Below are 16,234 nucleotides of genomic sequence, written 5' to 3'. Positions count from 1 at the left end.
AAAAATGGCTCCCTGGTGGTATCTTGGGGTTCACAAATGCTTTCTGGCTCAACATAACATCTCCCTAAAAAGGGAAAATGGAATAGATAGTTATGAATGAATGGGGGTGGGGGTTGAAGCAAAAGTATCAAACTGAGAGGAGCAGGGGAAGTAGAAATCCTAATCAGAATATATTATATGAAAAAAATCTTTTCTCAATAAAAGAAAAACATAATGCTGAAATGATGGATATGGTCATAAACACTTGTGATCCCAGAGCTAGAGAGGTAGAAACAGGAGAATTCCTGACACTAACATACTGGTCCAGGTGACAAAGAGAGATGCCCTATTAAGACACCAGGTTCTGCCCAAAGTCTGACTAATAGAGAGAAGATGCTTACAGCCAACAATTGGACTGAGCACGGGGTCCCCCAATGGAAGAGTTAGAGAAAGGACTGAAGGAACTGAAGGGGTCTGCAACCCCATAGAAAGAACAACAATATCAACCAACCAAAACCCCCAGAGCTCCCAGGGACTAAACCAAAGGAAATCAAAGAGTTCACATGGAGGGACCCATGGCTCCAGCCGCATATGTAGCAGAGAATAGCCTTGTCGGGCAACAATGGGAGAAGAGGCCCTTGGTACTGTGAATGCTCAATACCTGAGTATAGGGAATGCCAGGGCAGGAAGGCAGGAGTGATTGGCTGGGTGGGGGAACACCCTCATAGAAGCATGGGAAAGGGAATGAGATAGGGAGGTTGTGGGAGAACAAGGAAAGGAGATAACATTTGAAATGTAAGTAAAAAATATCCAATAATAAATAAATAAATAAATATAAAAGAAAAAGACACCAAGTGAATGACATATGAAGAACAACAGCCAACATTGTCTCCTGGCCTCCACCTGTACATATACACACATCCTTCAGCTGTGCATACACATATACATACATACATACATACATACATACATACATACATACAGATACAAAATAAAAACATTATATAAGATGTATATGTATATAAAAATTATTTACCATTAATATTTTAATAAGTGGATAAAATGAAGTACAAATAAACAGGCACATGACATTTTCACAAAAGACCCATTAAATAACTGTGGTAATAATGGAAACTTAAAATTCACATTATTTTTATGGATCCAGATAAATTTTGATTGGGGGGAAAAATAAAATTAAGATAAAATATTTAAACTATTTTTAATGAGTGAAAGTAAATTAAAAACAATAGAAAGCTCAAAAGTCAATATCAACAAGGATCTTGCTTTGAGTAAACAAACTCAGCATCAAATTAATATTTACTATATAAAGTAAAAAGGAGAAAGAATTCATGTGGAAATATCAACTTATTTTGTACAATTAACTTAACTCTCTAGTACTTGGCAACAGAATTGTCAAAAGAATGTATGTATGTAATAGCACAAATTTTATTTAAATCATATAAAGAATCTTGCTTTGCTACTTTAACCATTAAAGTTTAAAGAATCTGTGTTTTGGAAACAAAAAAACTGGGGCAACAGAGGATGATTCTTGATACCCAGTGGTAAATCCAACTCCAGGGGATTCCATGACATCTTCTCACCTCTGTGGACACCGGAAATGCACACATGAATACACTCTGGCACAATACTTACACATATAAATCTAGCTTTTTAAAGAAGAAAGAAAACATACTTTTGAAAATATATAAGATGTCATTGTGACTGTAGGTTTTTCAGCCTATTGATTATTCTGTTATCAGAACTGATTTGTACCAAAGGAGTAATTGTGGGATAGGCATTCACCACAAACTTCTGAGCAGTCAGGAGAACTGGGTCATACATCCATAACAGGACTGAGGTGGATGAGATGATGAAGTCCACCCAGTACATGACCACAAAGAAAACCACCAGCAGCACGATGGTCTGGGTAGCCCTTTTCTCAGGGGAGGCTCTCAGGTGGCTGATGCTATGAAGATGCTTGCATTGCCTCTGATGCCTGAACAAGAAAATCACCATGTATACACTTGTAGTCAGCATGACTCCTACAAGAAACACGTCTCTTAAGATGGTCATTGTTAAAATCAATCCTCTGATGATGTAGTTCAAGGGTAAGAGTGAGCAAGATTTAGTGACCATTATCTGTTTGTTCTCACTCACATTGGTAAAACCACCAACATAGAATATTATGTCAGTACTGACAGAGAAATTGAAAAACCAAATACAAAATAAAGCACTGATCATGTATTTTTTTACTTTTTGTTTAAAATTTGCCAACAGTGAGGTATTGGGACTGATTGTGACAGCCTGGAACACGCTCAGGAGGCAGGTGGCAGAGATAGAGAGGCCTCTCATCATCCTGTTTATATAAAAAGTTGCCTTACATTTGAAGTCATTCTCAGTGTTCAGTGATGCAAGTAAGTCTGTAAGCAAAATATCCCCTCCAGTAAGGAGCATCATTATGTGAACGAAGGTCAGTTGGCAGGAAGTCAGGTCCGTGGGCTTCGGTCTGTGACCAAGGATTATGTAAATATAGAAACAAAGAAGAAACATGTTGGCCAGGACTCCAAGCCCAGCTTGGAAATAAAGGACATTTTTGAGTGAGAACATAAGTGGAGAGTGTATTCATCTTAAGAGGATAGTGGAAGTTTATTTCGTATATCTGAAAAAAATAATAGAGCAAACATCAAATTTATGATATACTGGCTATATTATCATTCTATTTTCTGTACTAATTCTTGAATAATCTGTCTCTTTAACATTTCATCTTCCAGATTGTACATCATAGCCTACATTTCTATATCTTCAGTGTTTCTGCTGTATATGTAGAAAATTGGATATAGTAAACACAATTACAGTCATATCTGTACAGAATCCTCACTTTGTAGCCCTGTATTACTCTCATGCCTTAGAAATCCAATCTGACTGATTTAATTGCCTCACTTCTTGTTAACACCTAAAACAGTAGTGATGAGCACAGAATGTTAATTATATTTGTACAACTGAAAAATTACATTAATCAGGAAAATATTCACAAAAGAAATCCAAGATGCCCCAACAGGTAAGAAGGACACATGCTCCACTATGTTCATAGCAGCCTTATTTATAATAGCCAGAAGCTGGAAAGAACCTAGATGCCCCTCAACAGAGGAATGGATACAGAAAATGTGGTACATCTACACAATGGAGTACTACTCAGCTATTAAAAAGAATGAATTTATGAAATTCCTAGCCAAATGGATGGACCTGGAGGGCATCATCCTGAGTGAGGTAACACATTCACCAAGAAACTCACACAATATGTATTCACTGATAAGTGGATATTAGCCCCAAACCTAGGATACCCAAGATATAAGATATAATTTGCTAAACACATGAAACTCAAGAAGAATGAAGACTGAAGTGTGGACACTATGCCCCTCCTCAGATTTGGGAACAAAACACCCATGGAAGGAGTTACAGAGACAAAGTTTGGAGCTGAGATGAAAGGATGGACCATGTAGAGACTGCCATATCCAGGGATCCACCCCATAATCAGCATCCAAACGCTGACACCATTGCATACACTAGCAAGATTTTATTGAAAGGACCCAGATGTAGCTATCTCTTGTGAGACTATGCCGGGGCCTAGCAAACACAGAAGTGGATGCTCACAGTCAGCTAATGGATGGATCATAGGGCTCCCAATGGAGGAGCTAGAGAAAGTAGCCAAGGAGCTAAAGGGATCTGCAACCCTATAGGTGGAACAACATTATGAACTAACCAGTACCCCGGAGCTCTTGACTCTAGCTGCATATATATCAAAAGATGGCCTAGTCGGCCATCACTGGAAAGAGAGGCCCATTGGACTTGCAAACTTTATATGCCCCAGTACAGGGGAACACCAGGGCCAAAAAGGGGGAGTGGGTGGGCAGGGGAGTGGGGGTGGGTGGATATGGGGGACTTTTGGTATAGCATTGGAAATGTAAATGAGTTAAATACCTAATAAAAAATGGAAAAAAAAAAGAAATCCAAAAAATCAGGAGATTCAGTCTCATATCCTATAATTTTACTGTGTTCTAGTTTGCAACTATCCATGCTTTGACATAATTCTAATGCAATCACAGTGATAATTCATGGTAATCCCAGTATTTTAATCAAGATAATATCTTTCTCAATCCATCTGTTTTTATGTTTCTTTTTCAAAGAAATCTTATATCCCCAGGATCTGAATTAAAGTTTACTTTTCCACACCATAGGACCATTATTATGGTTCGAGATGGCCCTAGGCCTCTCCTACTTTAGTTCCCATACCATCATCTTTTATGAAACTTCAAGTTTAAAGAACTAACTCCAAGCTAACAAGACAAATTGTATTTTCCATTCCTTTTAGGAGGGGCAGTGTAATTAGTTAATAGAATGAGTAGTTATGGCTTTTCAGAAATCCATGTTGATATTTTACCTACCTATCTCTTTATTTATCCTCCTCCACACTCTGAAAAGCCACTCTTTCCCTAGTTCACTCAGGAGATCATTTGTACCCTAATTTTCTGCTCTCTATTGCTTCCATCCCACCCCTACTTGGTTAATGCTCCTCTTTTGCTTTCCTGGTTTCTGTAGTTATTATAGACTACATACATCTCCCCAATAAGAGAGAACCAGGGATACTAAGACAAACACTACTATCAATATGGTATGACAAACATAAACTGATGATGACCAGTGATCCTGTTTCAATATTTCTGTTTCAAAACATATTCTTCCCATGCAGTGGAAAACAAGGTCCCCAGTGCTATCATACATCATCAGAACCCACACACTTTCCATAGTTTCACTCAACAGTCTTACATTTAGTGCCTATGTTAGTTATTTGACCTGATGACTAAAATCAATTTATTATGGAATTAATTTAATTCATTACTTCAAATCAGCTTGTGATAGAGAAATCTAAAATGACTACACTGAATCAGATTCTTGTGAGAATATATATTCCACATATATGGAATATATATATATGCATGTATGTATAAAAATAATTCAGAAGCTAGTGCCTGAGACTATCCTATAACTTTTATATGGACATGACACCATAAGTCACACATTTAATATTTACATTATTTTGCTATTAAAAACGTAATCTAGTAAAGGAATGGATTCATCCCAATTACCAGAGCCGAACATCTAATTCTCTCACCAAGAGACGTTTACAGTAGGTGCACATTGGTGTTCTGTTTATAAAAGCTCCAGGATACAGAGCTTTTTACAGGAAGCAGAGTGGAGATGTAGCTCAATGGTCAAGAGCACGCTTGGGTTTCATAAGACCTGAGTTTAATTCTCAGCAATGACATGGTGGCTTGTGAGCATATGTGACTCTGGTTGAATGGGATACAAATTTTCTTTGACCAAGCATACAAGAGGTGTACAGATAATATATGTATGAAAAACATACATATATATATACATATATGTATGTATATGTTTGTGTATATAGGTTTATTTATCTTACTATCTATACATATAGTAATATAAATAATATATATAGTAAGATAAATAAACCTCCAGGAGAATACTTAATTCTAACCTTAGTCTACAAACTGTAAGAACTATAGCCCAATATATCCAGAAGATGCCCCAACTGGTAAGAAGGACACATGCTCCACTATGTTCATAGCAGCCTTATTTATAATAGCCAGAAGCTGGAAAGAACCCAGATGCCCCTCAACAGAGGAATGGATACAGAAAATGTGGTACATCTACACAATGGAGTACTACTCAGCTATTAAAAAGAATGAATTTATGAAATTCCTAGCCAAATGGATGGACCTGGAGGGCATCATCCTGAGTGAGGTAACACATTCACAAAGGAACTCACACAATATGTACTCACTGATAAGTGGATATTAGCCCAAAACCCAGGATACCCAAGATATAAGATACAATTTCCCAAACACATGAAACTCAAGAAAAATGAAGACTGAAGTGTGGACACTATGCCCCTCCTTAGAAGTGGGAACAAAACACCCTTGGAAGGAGTTACAGAGACAAAGTTTGGAGCTGAGATGAAAGGATGGACCATGTAGAGACTGCCTTATCCAGGGATCCACCCCATAATCAGCATCCAAACGCTGACACCATTGCATACACTAGCAAGATTTTATCGAAAGGACCCAGATGTAGCTGTCTCTTGTGAGACTATGCCGGGGCCTAGCAAACACAGAAGTGGATGCCCACAGTCAGCTAATGGATGGATCACAGGGCTCCCAATGGAGGAGCTAGAGAAAGTACCCAAGGAGCTAAAGGGATCTGCAACCCTATAGGTGGATCAACATTATGAACTAACCAGTACCCCGGAGCTCTTGACTCTAGCTGCATATGTATCAAAAGATGGCCTAGTCGGCCATCACTGGAAAGAGAGGCCCATTGGACACACAAACTTTATATGCCCCAGAACAGGGGAACGCCAGGGCCAAAAAGGGGGAGTGGGCGGGTAGGGGAGTGGGGGTGGGTGGGTATGGGGGACTTTTGGTATAGCATTGGAAATGTAAATGAGCTAAATACCTAATAAAAAATGGAAAGAAAAAAAAAGAAAAGAAAAAGAAAAAATAAAAAATAAAAAAAATTAAAAAAAAAAAAAAAGAACTATAGCCCAATTCTAATTCTAAACCAACAAATGGACAAACCATTTACATATAATAATTTATTATTAATTATACCTCAATAATTTCCTAATTATTATATGTTATAATTTTGTATTATATTTGTTATATAATTATAATTATTATAATTAATATAATAGATTATAATATAATAAAGTAAGTGGTAGTAATGTATTTTCTTATCCCAAATATGCACTTCAACATTTATAATACTGGAGAAGCCACCACTATTAAGTTGACCCAGACTAAAAGACTAAGCAGTCTGCAGCCAAGTGTCTGAAGAAGCATATAACAAAGAGAGCTAGAGACAAGAAAAGTGTCTTTATGCACAGCTCGGCATTCTCCTGTGAACAGTCACTTCACCTCTTCCTTATCACAATATTTGATTTTAGAGCAGTCTTGTTTTGTGCACATATAGTGATCTTTGTATTCTGTTTGTGAAGATTTAGTAATATAGGGAACATACAAGTATAGTTAATTGAAAGTATCATTTTTGTTTTAAGCTTCACCACATTTGGTGAGTAATGACCTAAAAGATGTATGACTGCTCAGAGAGAATATAAAGTGAGTATGTGACTTTCGGGTGACAAATAAAATTGTTGGCTGATGTACTGTCCACTGTCAGCAACACAAAGATGATTTTACGGATCCCCAAAAGAGAAAGAACTAGGCCTCCAAATTAGTTTTATGAAACCTATGTAAAATATAGAATGCCAGAAAGAATAATTTATACTTTTTAATAAAGTAGTAATTCATAATTCTTACCTGATACTCTTAAATAATTTAAATTCATGAATTCTTATTTGGAAATTAAATTTAGCACAGGTTTAACTGAAAACACAAAGCTGTTGAGTAGAATTTTATAGCCTCACAGTTATTAGCCAGTTCCCATGAAAGGAAGCAGCAGCAGGAAGAACATCACTGCAGAGACTGTGACGAAGCAGTCATACCCAAAGCTTCATCACAAGTTGAATGGTGTGAGTTTGAGAAAGATATGAGAATATTGACTGGAAATGTGTGTGTGTGTGTGTGTGTGTGTGTGTGTGTGTGTTTTATGTAGTTTGTGGTGTATGCACAAGACAGAAAAAGAGAGGGAGAGAGAAAGGGGGAAGGAAGAGAGAAGAGGAGGGAAAGGGAGAGGAGGAGGGAGGCAGAGGCTGAGGCTGAGAGGGAGAGGGATAGAGATTATTAGACTATCAGGCCTAAGAGTATATCACTAGCACAGTGTGTTCTGTAGCTGCTACTGTGAATACGGTTACATCACTTCAGTGAAAAAAATGAACATAAAGGAAAATGGAGCTATGTCCTCTGTTTTCTGGGTGATCTGGTCAGATCCACAATGATTCTGCCTAGTGCACCAGTAGAGACTTTTAAGTAAATTATTCAAAACAAAACAAAAATTCTGTAATCCTTGCTAATATAAACTTGTATTTCTGACAACTGGTTTTTATGATGTTGATATGCTGGACCAGGGAGATATGCATGGTTATTGGGATTATTTTGTTCCATTTCATTAACAATAGTTTATAATTCTACACTCTCAGTTTTCCAGTTTGATTTTCTTGTATATGTGTCTGTGTGTATGAAAGGGAGAGAGAGGGACAGATAGACCGACAGACAGAAAAACAGACATTCAGACAGACAGACAGACAGAGATAGGATCTCAACCAAGTTCAGACTGGCTTCAATTAAACACACTATTCTCCTACCTTAGCCTTGAAAGTGATGGGATCATAGGTGTGCCAAACACATGCCTGCATTTTGCATTTTAATCTCCTATATACATTAGTAACTGATATTTCAGGGAAATAAAAATTTACTTGTGATAGTCATTACCTAAACTTAAATTACTTGGCTCTATGTGTGTGTGTGTGTGTGTGTGTGTGTGTGTGTGTGTGTGTGTGTATTTGTGTATTTGTGTATTTGTATATTTGTGTATTTGTGTATTTGTGTGTGTGTGTGTGTGTGTGTGCATAAGTAGATTTTTATCAAGAAATTATATTTTGTAACTGTTAGAGGGAACCTTAGTGATTTTGACTTTAAATAATCTTATACTACTCAAGAATTGTAAATATATTTCTCACTGATAATGAAAAGCTTACTCAATAATATTCCATTTCAATATTACAAGGTTCAGTTTAGAAAAACTGAAATAAGAAAAAGAAATTCATTTTAATAAAATGACTAAAACTCCTACCAAAAATTATATTTGTGTAAGGATAATTTTATAAGCATTTAATAAATGAGCTGATATTTCCAAATATTTTTTAATTCCCTATAAAATATCTACTTTATGAGAAATTATTTTAATAGATTAAACAAATCTATTTACAACTTATTTATGCTTTGCTATGTCATACTTTCCTAAATAATCATAAGTATATGTAAATTTAACACACTAGAAAATTACTGATAAACACTACACTAGTTAATATTTGTTGTACATTCGCAGCATGTTTCACATGATAAATAAATATAGTCAATTAACTTGAGAAAAGTAGTAAAATTGGAAAATACAAAGTACAATTCAAATGCATCAATATTATAAATCAACCACTGCAAAACAATAAATATGATATTTTGATTTTCACCCTCTAAGATATCTCAGGTGTTTTATTACAGGGATGGAAAACTAATACAGTTGACCATGATCTTAGAATTCTTAAAGCATACACTGAGTACAATCCTCTGTCAGGTAGGCTCCTTAAAAGGCTGATATGGAGTTAGTTTTTAAATATATATCAGTGTAGTTTCATTATAAAAATTAATGGTTGTCATGATATTTTCATTTAATATATAATGTTTAGTAATCATCTTCAACCTATTAGCTTTTCCTGTCTCTATCCATCCTTCTTCTAGGCTTTCTATACTCTCACATGTAGAAGAGATCAGACAGTGAAATCTGTTTTCTTGTATTAATCATTACACCAACATTCTTAAGTCTGCAAGCATCTATAGTTTACTTATGATACAATATAACTCAGAAGTAAAATTGTAAGTAGAAAATGCTCTAATCATTTATTACAGAATCCTGCTTCATTCTACCACCTACTGCTCTCACTATAATGAAGAGAATTTTAAAAAGAAGAAGAACCACTCACCGACTGGACCTCCCATAAACATCCTTGTAGAATGAGATCCTAAGAAGTAGTTATACAGAAGAACTGTCCTCAGCTTATCTCCCTCTAGACCTACAGTTATCTTGTCATCTGGAAAAGGCAGTTCTGACATTGAAGTTGTTACAAAGTGGCATCATCAAATAGAAAAGTAAACTTTCCTACTTCCAGGAGAACAGTAGAGTGGGAAAAGCTGACTCTGGGTTTCCCGTGTGTGAGCTATTCTCTCCAGGCCACACCTGTCTGTGTGGATTAACTGATCCCAGTCCTTGTGGGAAAAAAAAAGTAAAAGTAATGATGTCTCATTTAAAAGAAATAGAAAAACAATCTAGATTCCCCAAGATATCCGTCCTGCTTCCAAAGCATTCATGGTGTCTGCCATACTTGACAGTGGCTTTAGGATCTCAACTAGAAAGTAACAGCTCCTTTGAGAAAATTAAGAAAATGTCACCTTCTCCAAACACACTGAGGGTAAATGATTTTTCTTACAGAGCATACAGACAAAACCAGAGACACTGAATCTTATAGAGGAGAAAGTGGAAAAGCGTCTCGAACATATGGGCACAGGGGGGGGAATTCCTAAACAGAGTGCCAATGGCTTGTGCTGTAAGATCAAGAATTGACAAATGGGACCTCATAAAATTGCAAAGATTCTGTAAGGCAAAGGACACTGTCAATAAGACAAAAAGGCCACCAACAGATTGGGAAAAGATCTTTACTAATCTTAAATCTGATAAAGGGCTAATATCCAATATATACAAAGAACTCAAGAAGTTAAACTCCAGAGAAACAAATAACCCTATTAAAAATGGGGTACAGAGCTAAACAAAGAATTCTCAACTGAGGAATACCAAAAGGCTGAGAAGCACCTAAAACAATGTTCAACATCATTAATCATCATGGAAATGCAAATCAAAACAACCCTAAGATTCCATCTCACACCAGTCAGAATGGCTAAAGTCAAAAATTCAGGGACCAGCAGATGCTGGCGAGGATGTGGAGAAAGAGGAACACTCCTCCATTGTTCGTGGGATTGCAAGCTGGTACAACCACTCTGGAAGTCAGTCTGGCAGTTCCTCAGAAAATTGGACATAGTACTACTGGAGGATCCAGCAATACCATACCTGGGCATATATCCAGAAGATGTTCCAACTTGTAATAAGGACACATGCTCCACTATGTTCATAGCAGCCTTATTTATTTATTTATTTATTTATTTATTTATTTGAAATGCTGGGGACTTTATTGAAAAACAGCAATAAATAACACTGTGATAAAAACAGTTCAGAAGTTGGCTGCAGAGACTGTTATATAATCGGGAGGGTCACAAACGATTAACAGAAAAGCAGAACAACCAACTGTCCAGATGAATTAAAAGCAGAAAGCAAATATAAAAGCCTCTCCCACATCAGCTACACAATAAATACGCACATGTGTGCCTGAGCCCTGTGGCTTCTTAGTTCACTGAAGTCAGTCAGGAGGCTAGCAAGACAGCTGAGTGGAGAACTAGGTCCACTCTTACAACAGTTACAAATAAATGTAAGACAGTTTATACAAGAAAAATAAGGCCTTTATTGGACTTGCAGGCTGCCTGCTCCGCTGAAGTCTCTTGCTTTCACCTGCTCTGCCCCAGCCAGGAAATGAGCACCTGCCCCATGATTGGTCCTTGAAGAGTGTGGCGGGAGGGAGATGGCTGCGAGGCTCCATCAGCTGCTCCGTCTGCAGGTGAGGCCACCCTGCCCCTGCAGAGTGCTGTTACTAGCTCAGGGCCCTGCTCAGCCTCTGGAGACAATCCACCCATGTCCAGAGCAGGGCCAGGGATGTGGTTGGGATAAGGGCTGTTCACAGAGTCCTGACCATCAGTCTCAAGCCTAATGGAAGCTGAGATTATGTCTAGAAAAAGTATGGTTAAGGTCAGTCGTTAAAATATGACAGAAAACGTCTGGAAATAAAGTCTGCTTCTTTCAGAATGATTGTTACAGAGCTGGGTAGAGGAGAATGCACATGGCTTGTATCATGATGACTTTATAAACGTAGCAAAATCCTTTCCTCTGTCGGGTTCATCATTAAAAAATTAAACAGGAATAATTACAGTAAATGCATAATTTACAAAAGCCCTATATTTGCTCAGATTTATACACAAGCATTACAGTACATTCCTTTAAAAGACTAAAATTAGGTATAAGAACATGAGTTGACTCAAAAGGATATTTATAGCCTGAATATACATGAAAGAGTAAGTAACTATATAAATGAGGAAGCATAAGTTTACATAAATATAAGAAACAGTCAATTCTAAAATATTTTCTCTATGGTATTTATGATTTTTTTTCTTCACTGGTTTAAAAACTCTGTAATAAAATATCTTGGGTCCACATAGCAAAAGTTGCCAGATGGGGCTGCATGAGCTCTGCACCGTCCGTGCCTCAGCAGCGTCATCTGTAGAAGTAGTGTGGGTAAACAGCAGGAGGCTCTAGCAGGAGTAAGTCCTGACTGTGGCAGAGTCCAACCTCTGTGCTCCGGACACACTACCGTCCATCTGAACCTTCTTTAGCAGCCTTATTTATAATAGTCAGAAGCTGGAAAGAACCCAGATGTCCCCCAACAGAGAAATGGATACAGAAAATGTGGTAGATTTACACACTGGAGTACTACTCAGCTATTAAAACCAATAAATTTATGAAATTCTTAGACAAACAGATGGATCTGGAGGATATCATTCTGACTGAGATAACCCAATAACAAAAGAACACACATGATATGCACTCACTGATAAGTGGATATTAGCCCAGAATCTCAGAATACCCAAGATACAATTCACAAAACACATGAAACTCAAGAAGAAGGAAGACCAAAGTGCGGATACTTCAATCCTCCCTAGAATAGGGAACAAAATACCCATGAAAGGAGTTACAGAGACAAAGTGTGGAGCAGAGACTGAAGGAATGACCTCCAGAGTCTGCCCCACCTGGAGATTCATCCCATATACCACCACCAAACCCAGACACTTTTGTGGATGCCAACAAGTGCTTGATGACAGGAGCCTAATATAGCTGTCTTCTGAGAGGCTTTGCCAGTGCCTGACAAAAACAGAAGTGGAGACTCACAGCCATCCATTGGACTGAGCACAGGGTCCCAAATGAAGCAGCTAAAGAAAGTACCCAAGAAGCTGAAGGGGGGTTGCAGCCCCATAGGAAGAACAATATGAACTAACCAGTACCCCAAGAGCTCCCTCGGACTAAACCACCAACCAAAGAAAACACATGGTGGGACTCATGGCTCTAGCTGCATATATAGGAGAGGATGGCCTAGTCAGTAATCAATCGGAGGAGAGGCCCTTGGTCCTGTAAAGGTTCTATCCCCAGTATAGGGGAATGCCAGGGCCAGGAATAGGAGTAGGTGGGTTGGTGAGCAGGGGGATGGAGGAGGGAGGGTGGTTTTTCAGAGGGGAAACCAGGAAATGGGACAACATTTGAAAAGTAAATAAAGAAAATATCTTTTAAAAGTTAATTTAAAAAATTCAGGAAGTAACGTAAGTGTACTGTCAGCAGAAATAGTGCTGTGGGACTGGAAATGTATCTTAGTCAATAGAGTGCATGCCTAACAAGTATTGTGTATGTGGGACACCATGAAAAGAATCAAACCTTCAAATTATAGTCACAGATGATAGAGAAGAACTTGAAGTCTATGGCAATCATAAGAACTTCAATACGATCATAGAAGAAAACTGTCCCAAAGACACAACTATATAATTTAGGAAGCTCATAGAATTCAAAATGATCCAAGAGCACAAACAAAACTTTCCATTTATCTTATAGTTAAAACACTACATATACAAAAAAAAAAGATGAATTGAAAGCTCTAAGAAAAAACACAAGACACAAATAGATAAAACCCTTCAAATAGAAAGGTGAATTTGCAGGAAAACATTGAAATAGGAACAGCTGATTTCTCAAGGTAAACTTTGAAAGCCAGCCTGCTGCAATACATACCAAGTCCTTAATAATAACCAATCTAAAATGATATGCCCACCAATACAACACTAATGAAGGAAGGAAGAACAGTTTTCCACAACATAGACAGCCTAAAAAGATTGTATTCCACAATCTAAGCCTAAAATAATACCAGAAGCATTATTTGTTGCTGAAGAGAAGAATGAGCATATCAGGGAGACTGTGGAAAATTATGAGGTCATAATTATCAAAACACAACGGTAAAAATTAGCAACAACTAACATACACATTTTAATAATAATTCAAACATGAATGGCCTTAATTTTTCAGTTAAAAGACAGGAAGTGAATGAATGAATCAAAAACAAAAACAAAACAATGACAAAAACATAAAAACCAGCTGTCTGCTGCCTAAAGGATACACATCGTAGTTTTAAAAGGCAGGCACCGGCTTTGAGTAAACTGATAGACAAGAGTACTTCAATAAATGGAACCAGGAAGAAAGCAGGAATCACTACCCAAACATCTGACAAAATAGACATTGACGTAAACCTAATTAGATGAGATGTAGAGGGATTCTTAATTCTAATCAAGGGAACACTTAACCAAGAAAACAATTCTATCCTAAACATATATAGAACGAACTCTGGGATACCCAATTCTATTTTTAAAAATCTACTGTTCCTGGATTTAAAGGCACAGATTAACATCAATCCATTAATAGCAGGTGATTGCTTCAGTGCCTAATTTTTTTCCAATACACAGGTCATCTGGACGAAAATGAACAGAAACACCAGAAAAACAGATGAACTCATACATCAAATGGACTTAAACTGTTTGCTAGACAATATTCTAACCAAACACCAAAGAATACACATTTTCCTCTACAGCACAAAGAAAAAGCCAAGCTGGATAACTGTTTCTTTTTCTCTTTATTAATAGTGAGAGCTGTAAGTAGGTGATAGGAGGAAGCAGGATTTTCAGTAATAAATGATTAGAGAATTCTCTGCTTAGAATTTTACTTTTGAGGTATATTGTATCATAAGCAACACAACAGATGCTTGTAGACATAAACATATCAGTGTAATAATTTATAAAAGAACATAGATTTTACTTAACGTGATCTCTGATTAAGTATGTTGCACTAGAAGAGGGCTATTGGAAAACAGACAGTGGACTAGCGGAAGGTTGGAGAGAGAAAGGGCTAATAGGGTGAAGGGGATCAATGGGTATTATGTAGTGAATGCACATATCATGAAACCCATCACTTTTACAATGAATGTACATTCAGGCACATGTAGAAAGTAGCTCCAGATGTAATAGTAATATTTTAAGCAGCATATCTGACATAGGAATCTCCTGAGTGTATACTCTAATAATTCTAAGATCATGGTTTTACCTAGGTATTGCCAACTGTTAGTTCTCCATCCCGCCAACAAAGCACTTGAAAAACCTTTGAGGGTAAAAAACAAAGACCATTTATTGGTGTGCAGGAGTGTATTTACAGTATTAAGGTACATTTAAATTGTAGTTTGTATTTTCTCATTTTACTACTTTTTCTCAAGTAAACTGGCTGTATGCATTTAATTATGTGAGTCTGGGTTGTCTCTAGTTCATGGCTGTTATAAATACAAACTGTTACAGGCATAGTTGAGCAAGTGTCCTTGTGGAATGGTAGAACATCTTTTGGGTATATGCCCAGGAGTGACATAGCTGGGTCTTGAGGTAAAGCTAGTCCCAATTGTTTGATAAATCATTAAATAGATTTGAAGAGTGATTGTATAAGTTTGCACTCTCACTAGCAATGGAGCAGTTTCCCATTGCTCAACATTCTCACCAGGATTTGCTGTCACTTGAGTTCTTTATCTTAGCCTTTCTGACAGGTGTAAGATGGAATCTCGGAGTCATTTCGATTTGCATTTCCCTGATGACTAAGGACAATGAACGTTTCTTTAAGAGCTTCTCAGCCATTACATATTCTGCTATTGAGAATTCTCTGTTTAACTCTGTACCCCCGTTTTAATTGGGTTATTCGGTTTGTTGGTGCTTAATTTCTTGATATATGATATTAGCCCTCTTTTGAATGTAGGGTTGGCTAAGATCTTTTCCCATTCTGTAGGCTGCCACTTTGTCCTATTGACAGTGTTCTTTGCTTTACCAAAGTTTTTCAGTTTCAGGACGTCCCATTTATTAATTGTTGATCTTAGTACCTGAGCTGTTGTTTTTCTGTTCAGAAAGTTGTCTCCTGTACCAATATGTTAAAGGCTATTCCCCAATTTCTCTTTTATTAGATTTAATGTATCTGGTTTTATGTTGAGCTCTTAGATACACTTGTGTAGGGTGATAAATATGGATTTATTTGCATTTTTCTACCTGCAGACATCCAGCTAAACCAGCACCATTTATTGAAGATGGTTTCTTTTTTTTTTTTTCATTGTTTTGTTTTGGCTAATTTGTCAAAAATCAAATGTCCATCAGTGAGTGTGTTTGTTAGTCTTTGATTTGATTCCATTAATCAACCTGTCTGTTTTTATACAAATACCATAAAGTTTTTA

The 16,234-nt window shown here is 37.0% G+C and overlaps 1 protein-coding gene across 3 annotated transcripts in view; it reads right to left on the bottom strand.

Moving 5' to 3' along the window:
- Nucleotides 1-1,490: 1,490 nt before the first annotated feature.
- The window catches only part of Vmn1r4 (vomeronasal 1 receptor 4), a 33,695-nt gene continuing 18,951 nt past the window's right edge, over nucleotides 1,491-16,234 (bottom strand). The window contains exons 1-2 of one of the 3 annotated variants that reach the window (XM_006505672.2): nucleotides 15,079-15,132; nucleotides 1,491-2,638 (exon numbers count right to left, since the gene is read on the bottom strand). In XM_006505672.2, the coding sequence (XP_006505735.1) occupies nucleotides 1,693-2,586 (894 nt within the window). In that variant the 5' untranslated portion in view covers nucleotides 2,587-2,638; nucleotides 15,079-15,132 and the 3' untranslated portion in view covers nucleotides 1,491-1,692. Of the gene's footprint in view, nucleotides 2,639-15,078; nucleotides 15,133-16,234 lie in introns of those variants that run through there. The other 2 variants (XM_030255206.1, NM_134176.1) reach the window with 2 other exon arrangements.

Source organism: Mus musculus, chromosome 6 (genome assembly GCF_000001635.26).
Source record: "Mus musculus strain C57BL/6J chromosome 6, GRCm38.p6 C57BL/6J".
In the NCBI taxonomy this organism is placed as follows: domain Eukaryota; kingdom Metazoa; phylum Chordata; class Mammalia; order Rodentia; family Muridae; genus Mus; species Mus musculus.
Note: the sequence above shows the minus strand (reverse complement) of the source record. Positions and strands in the feature narration are given on the sequence as shown.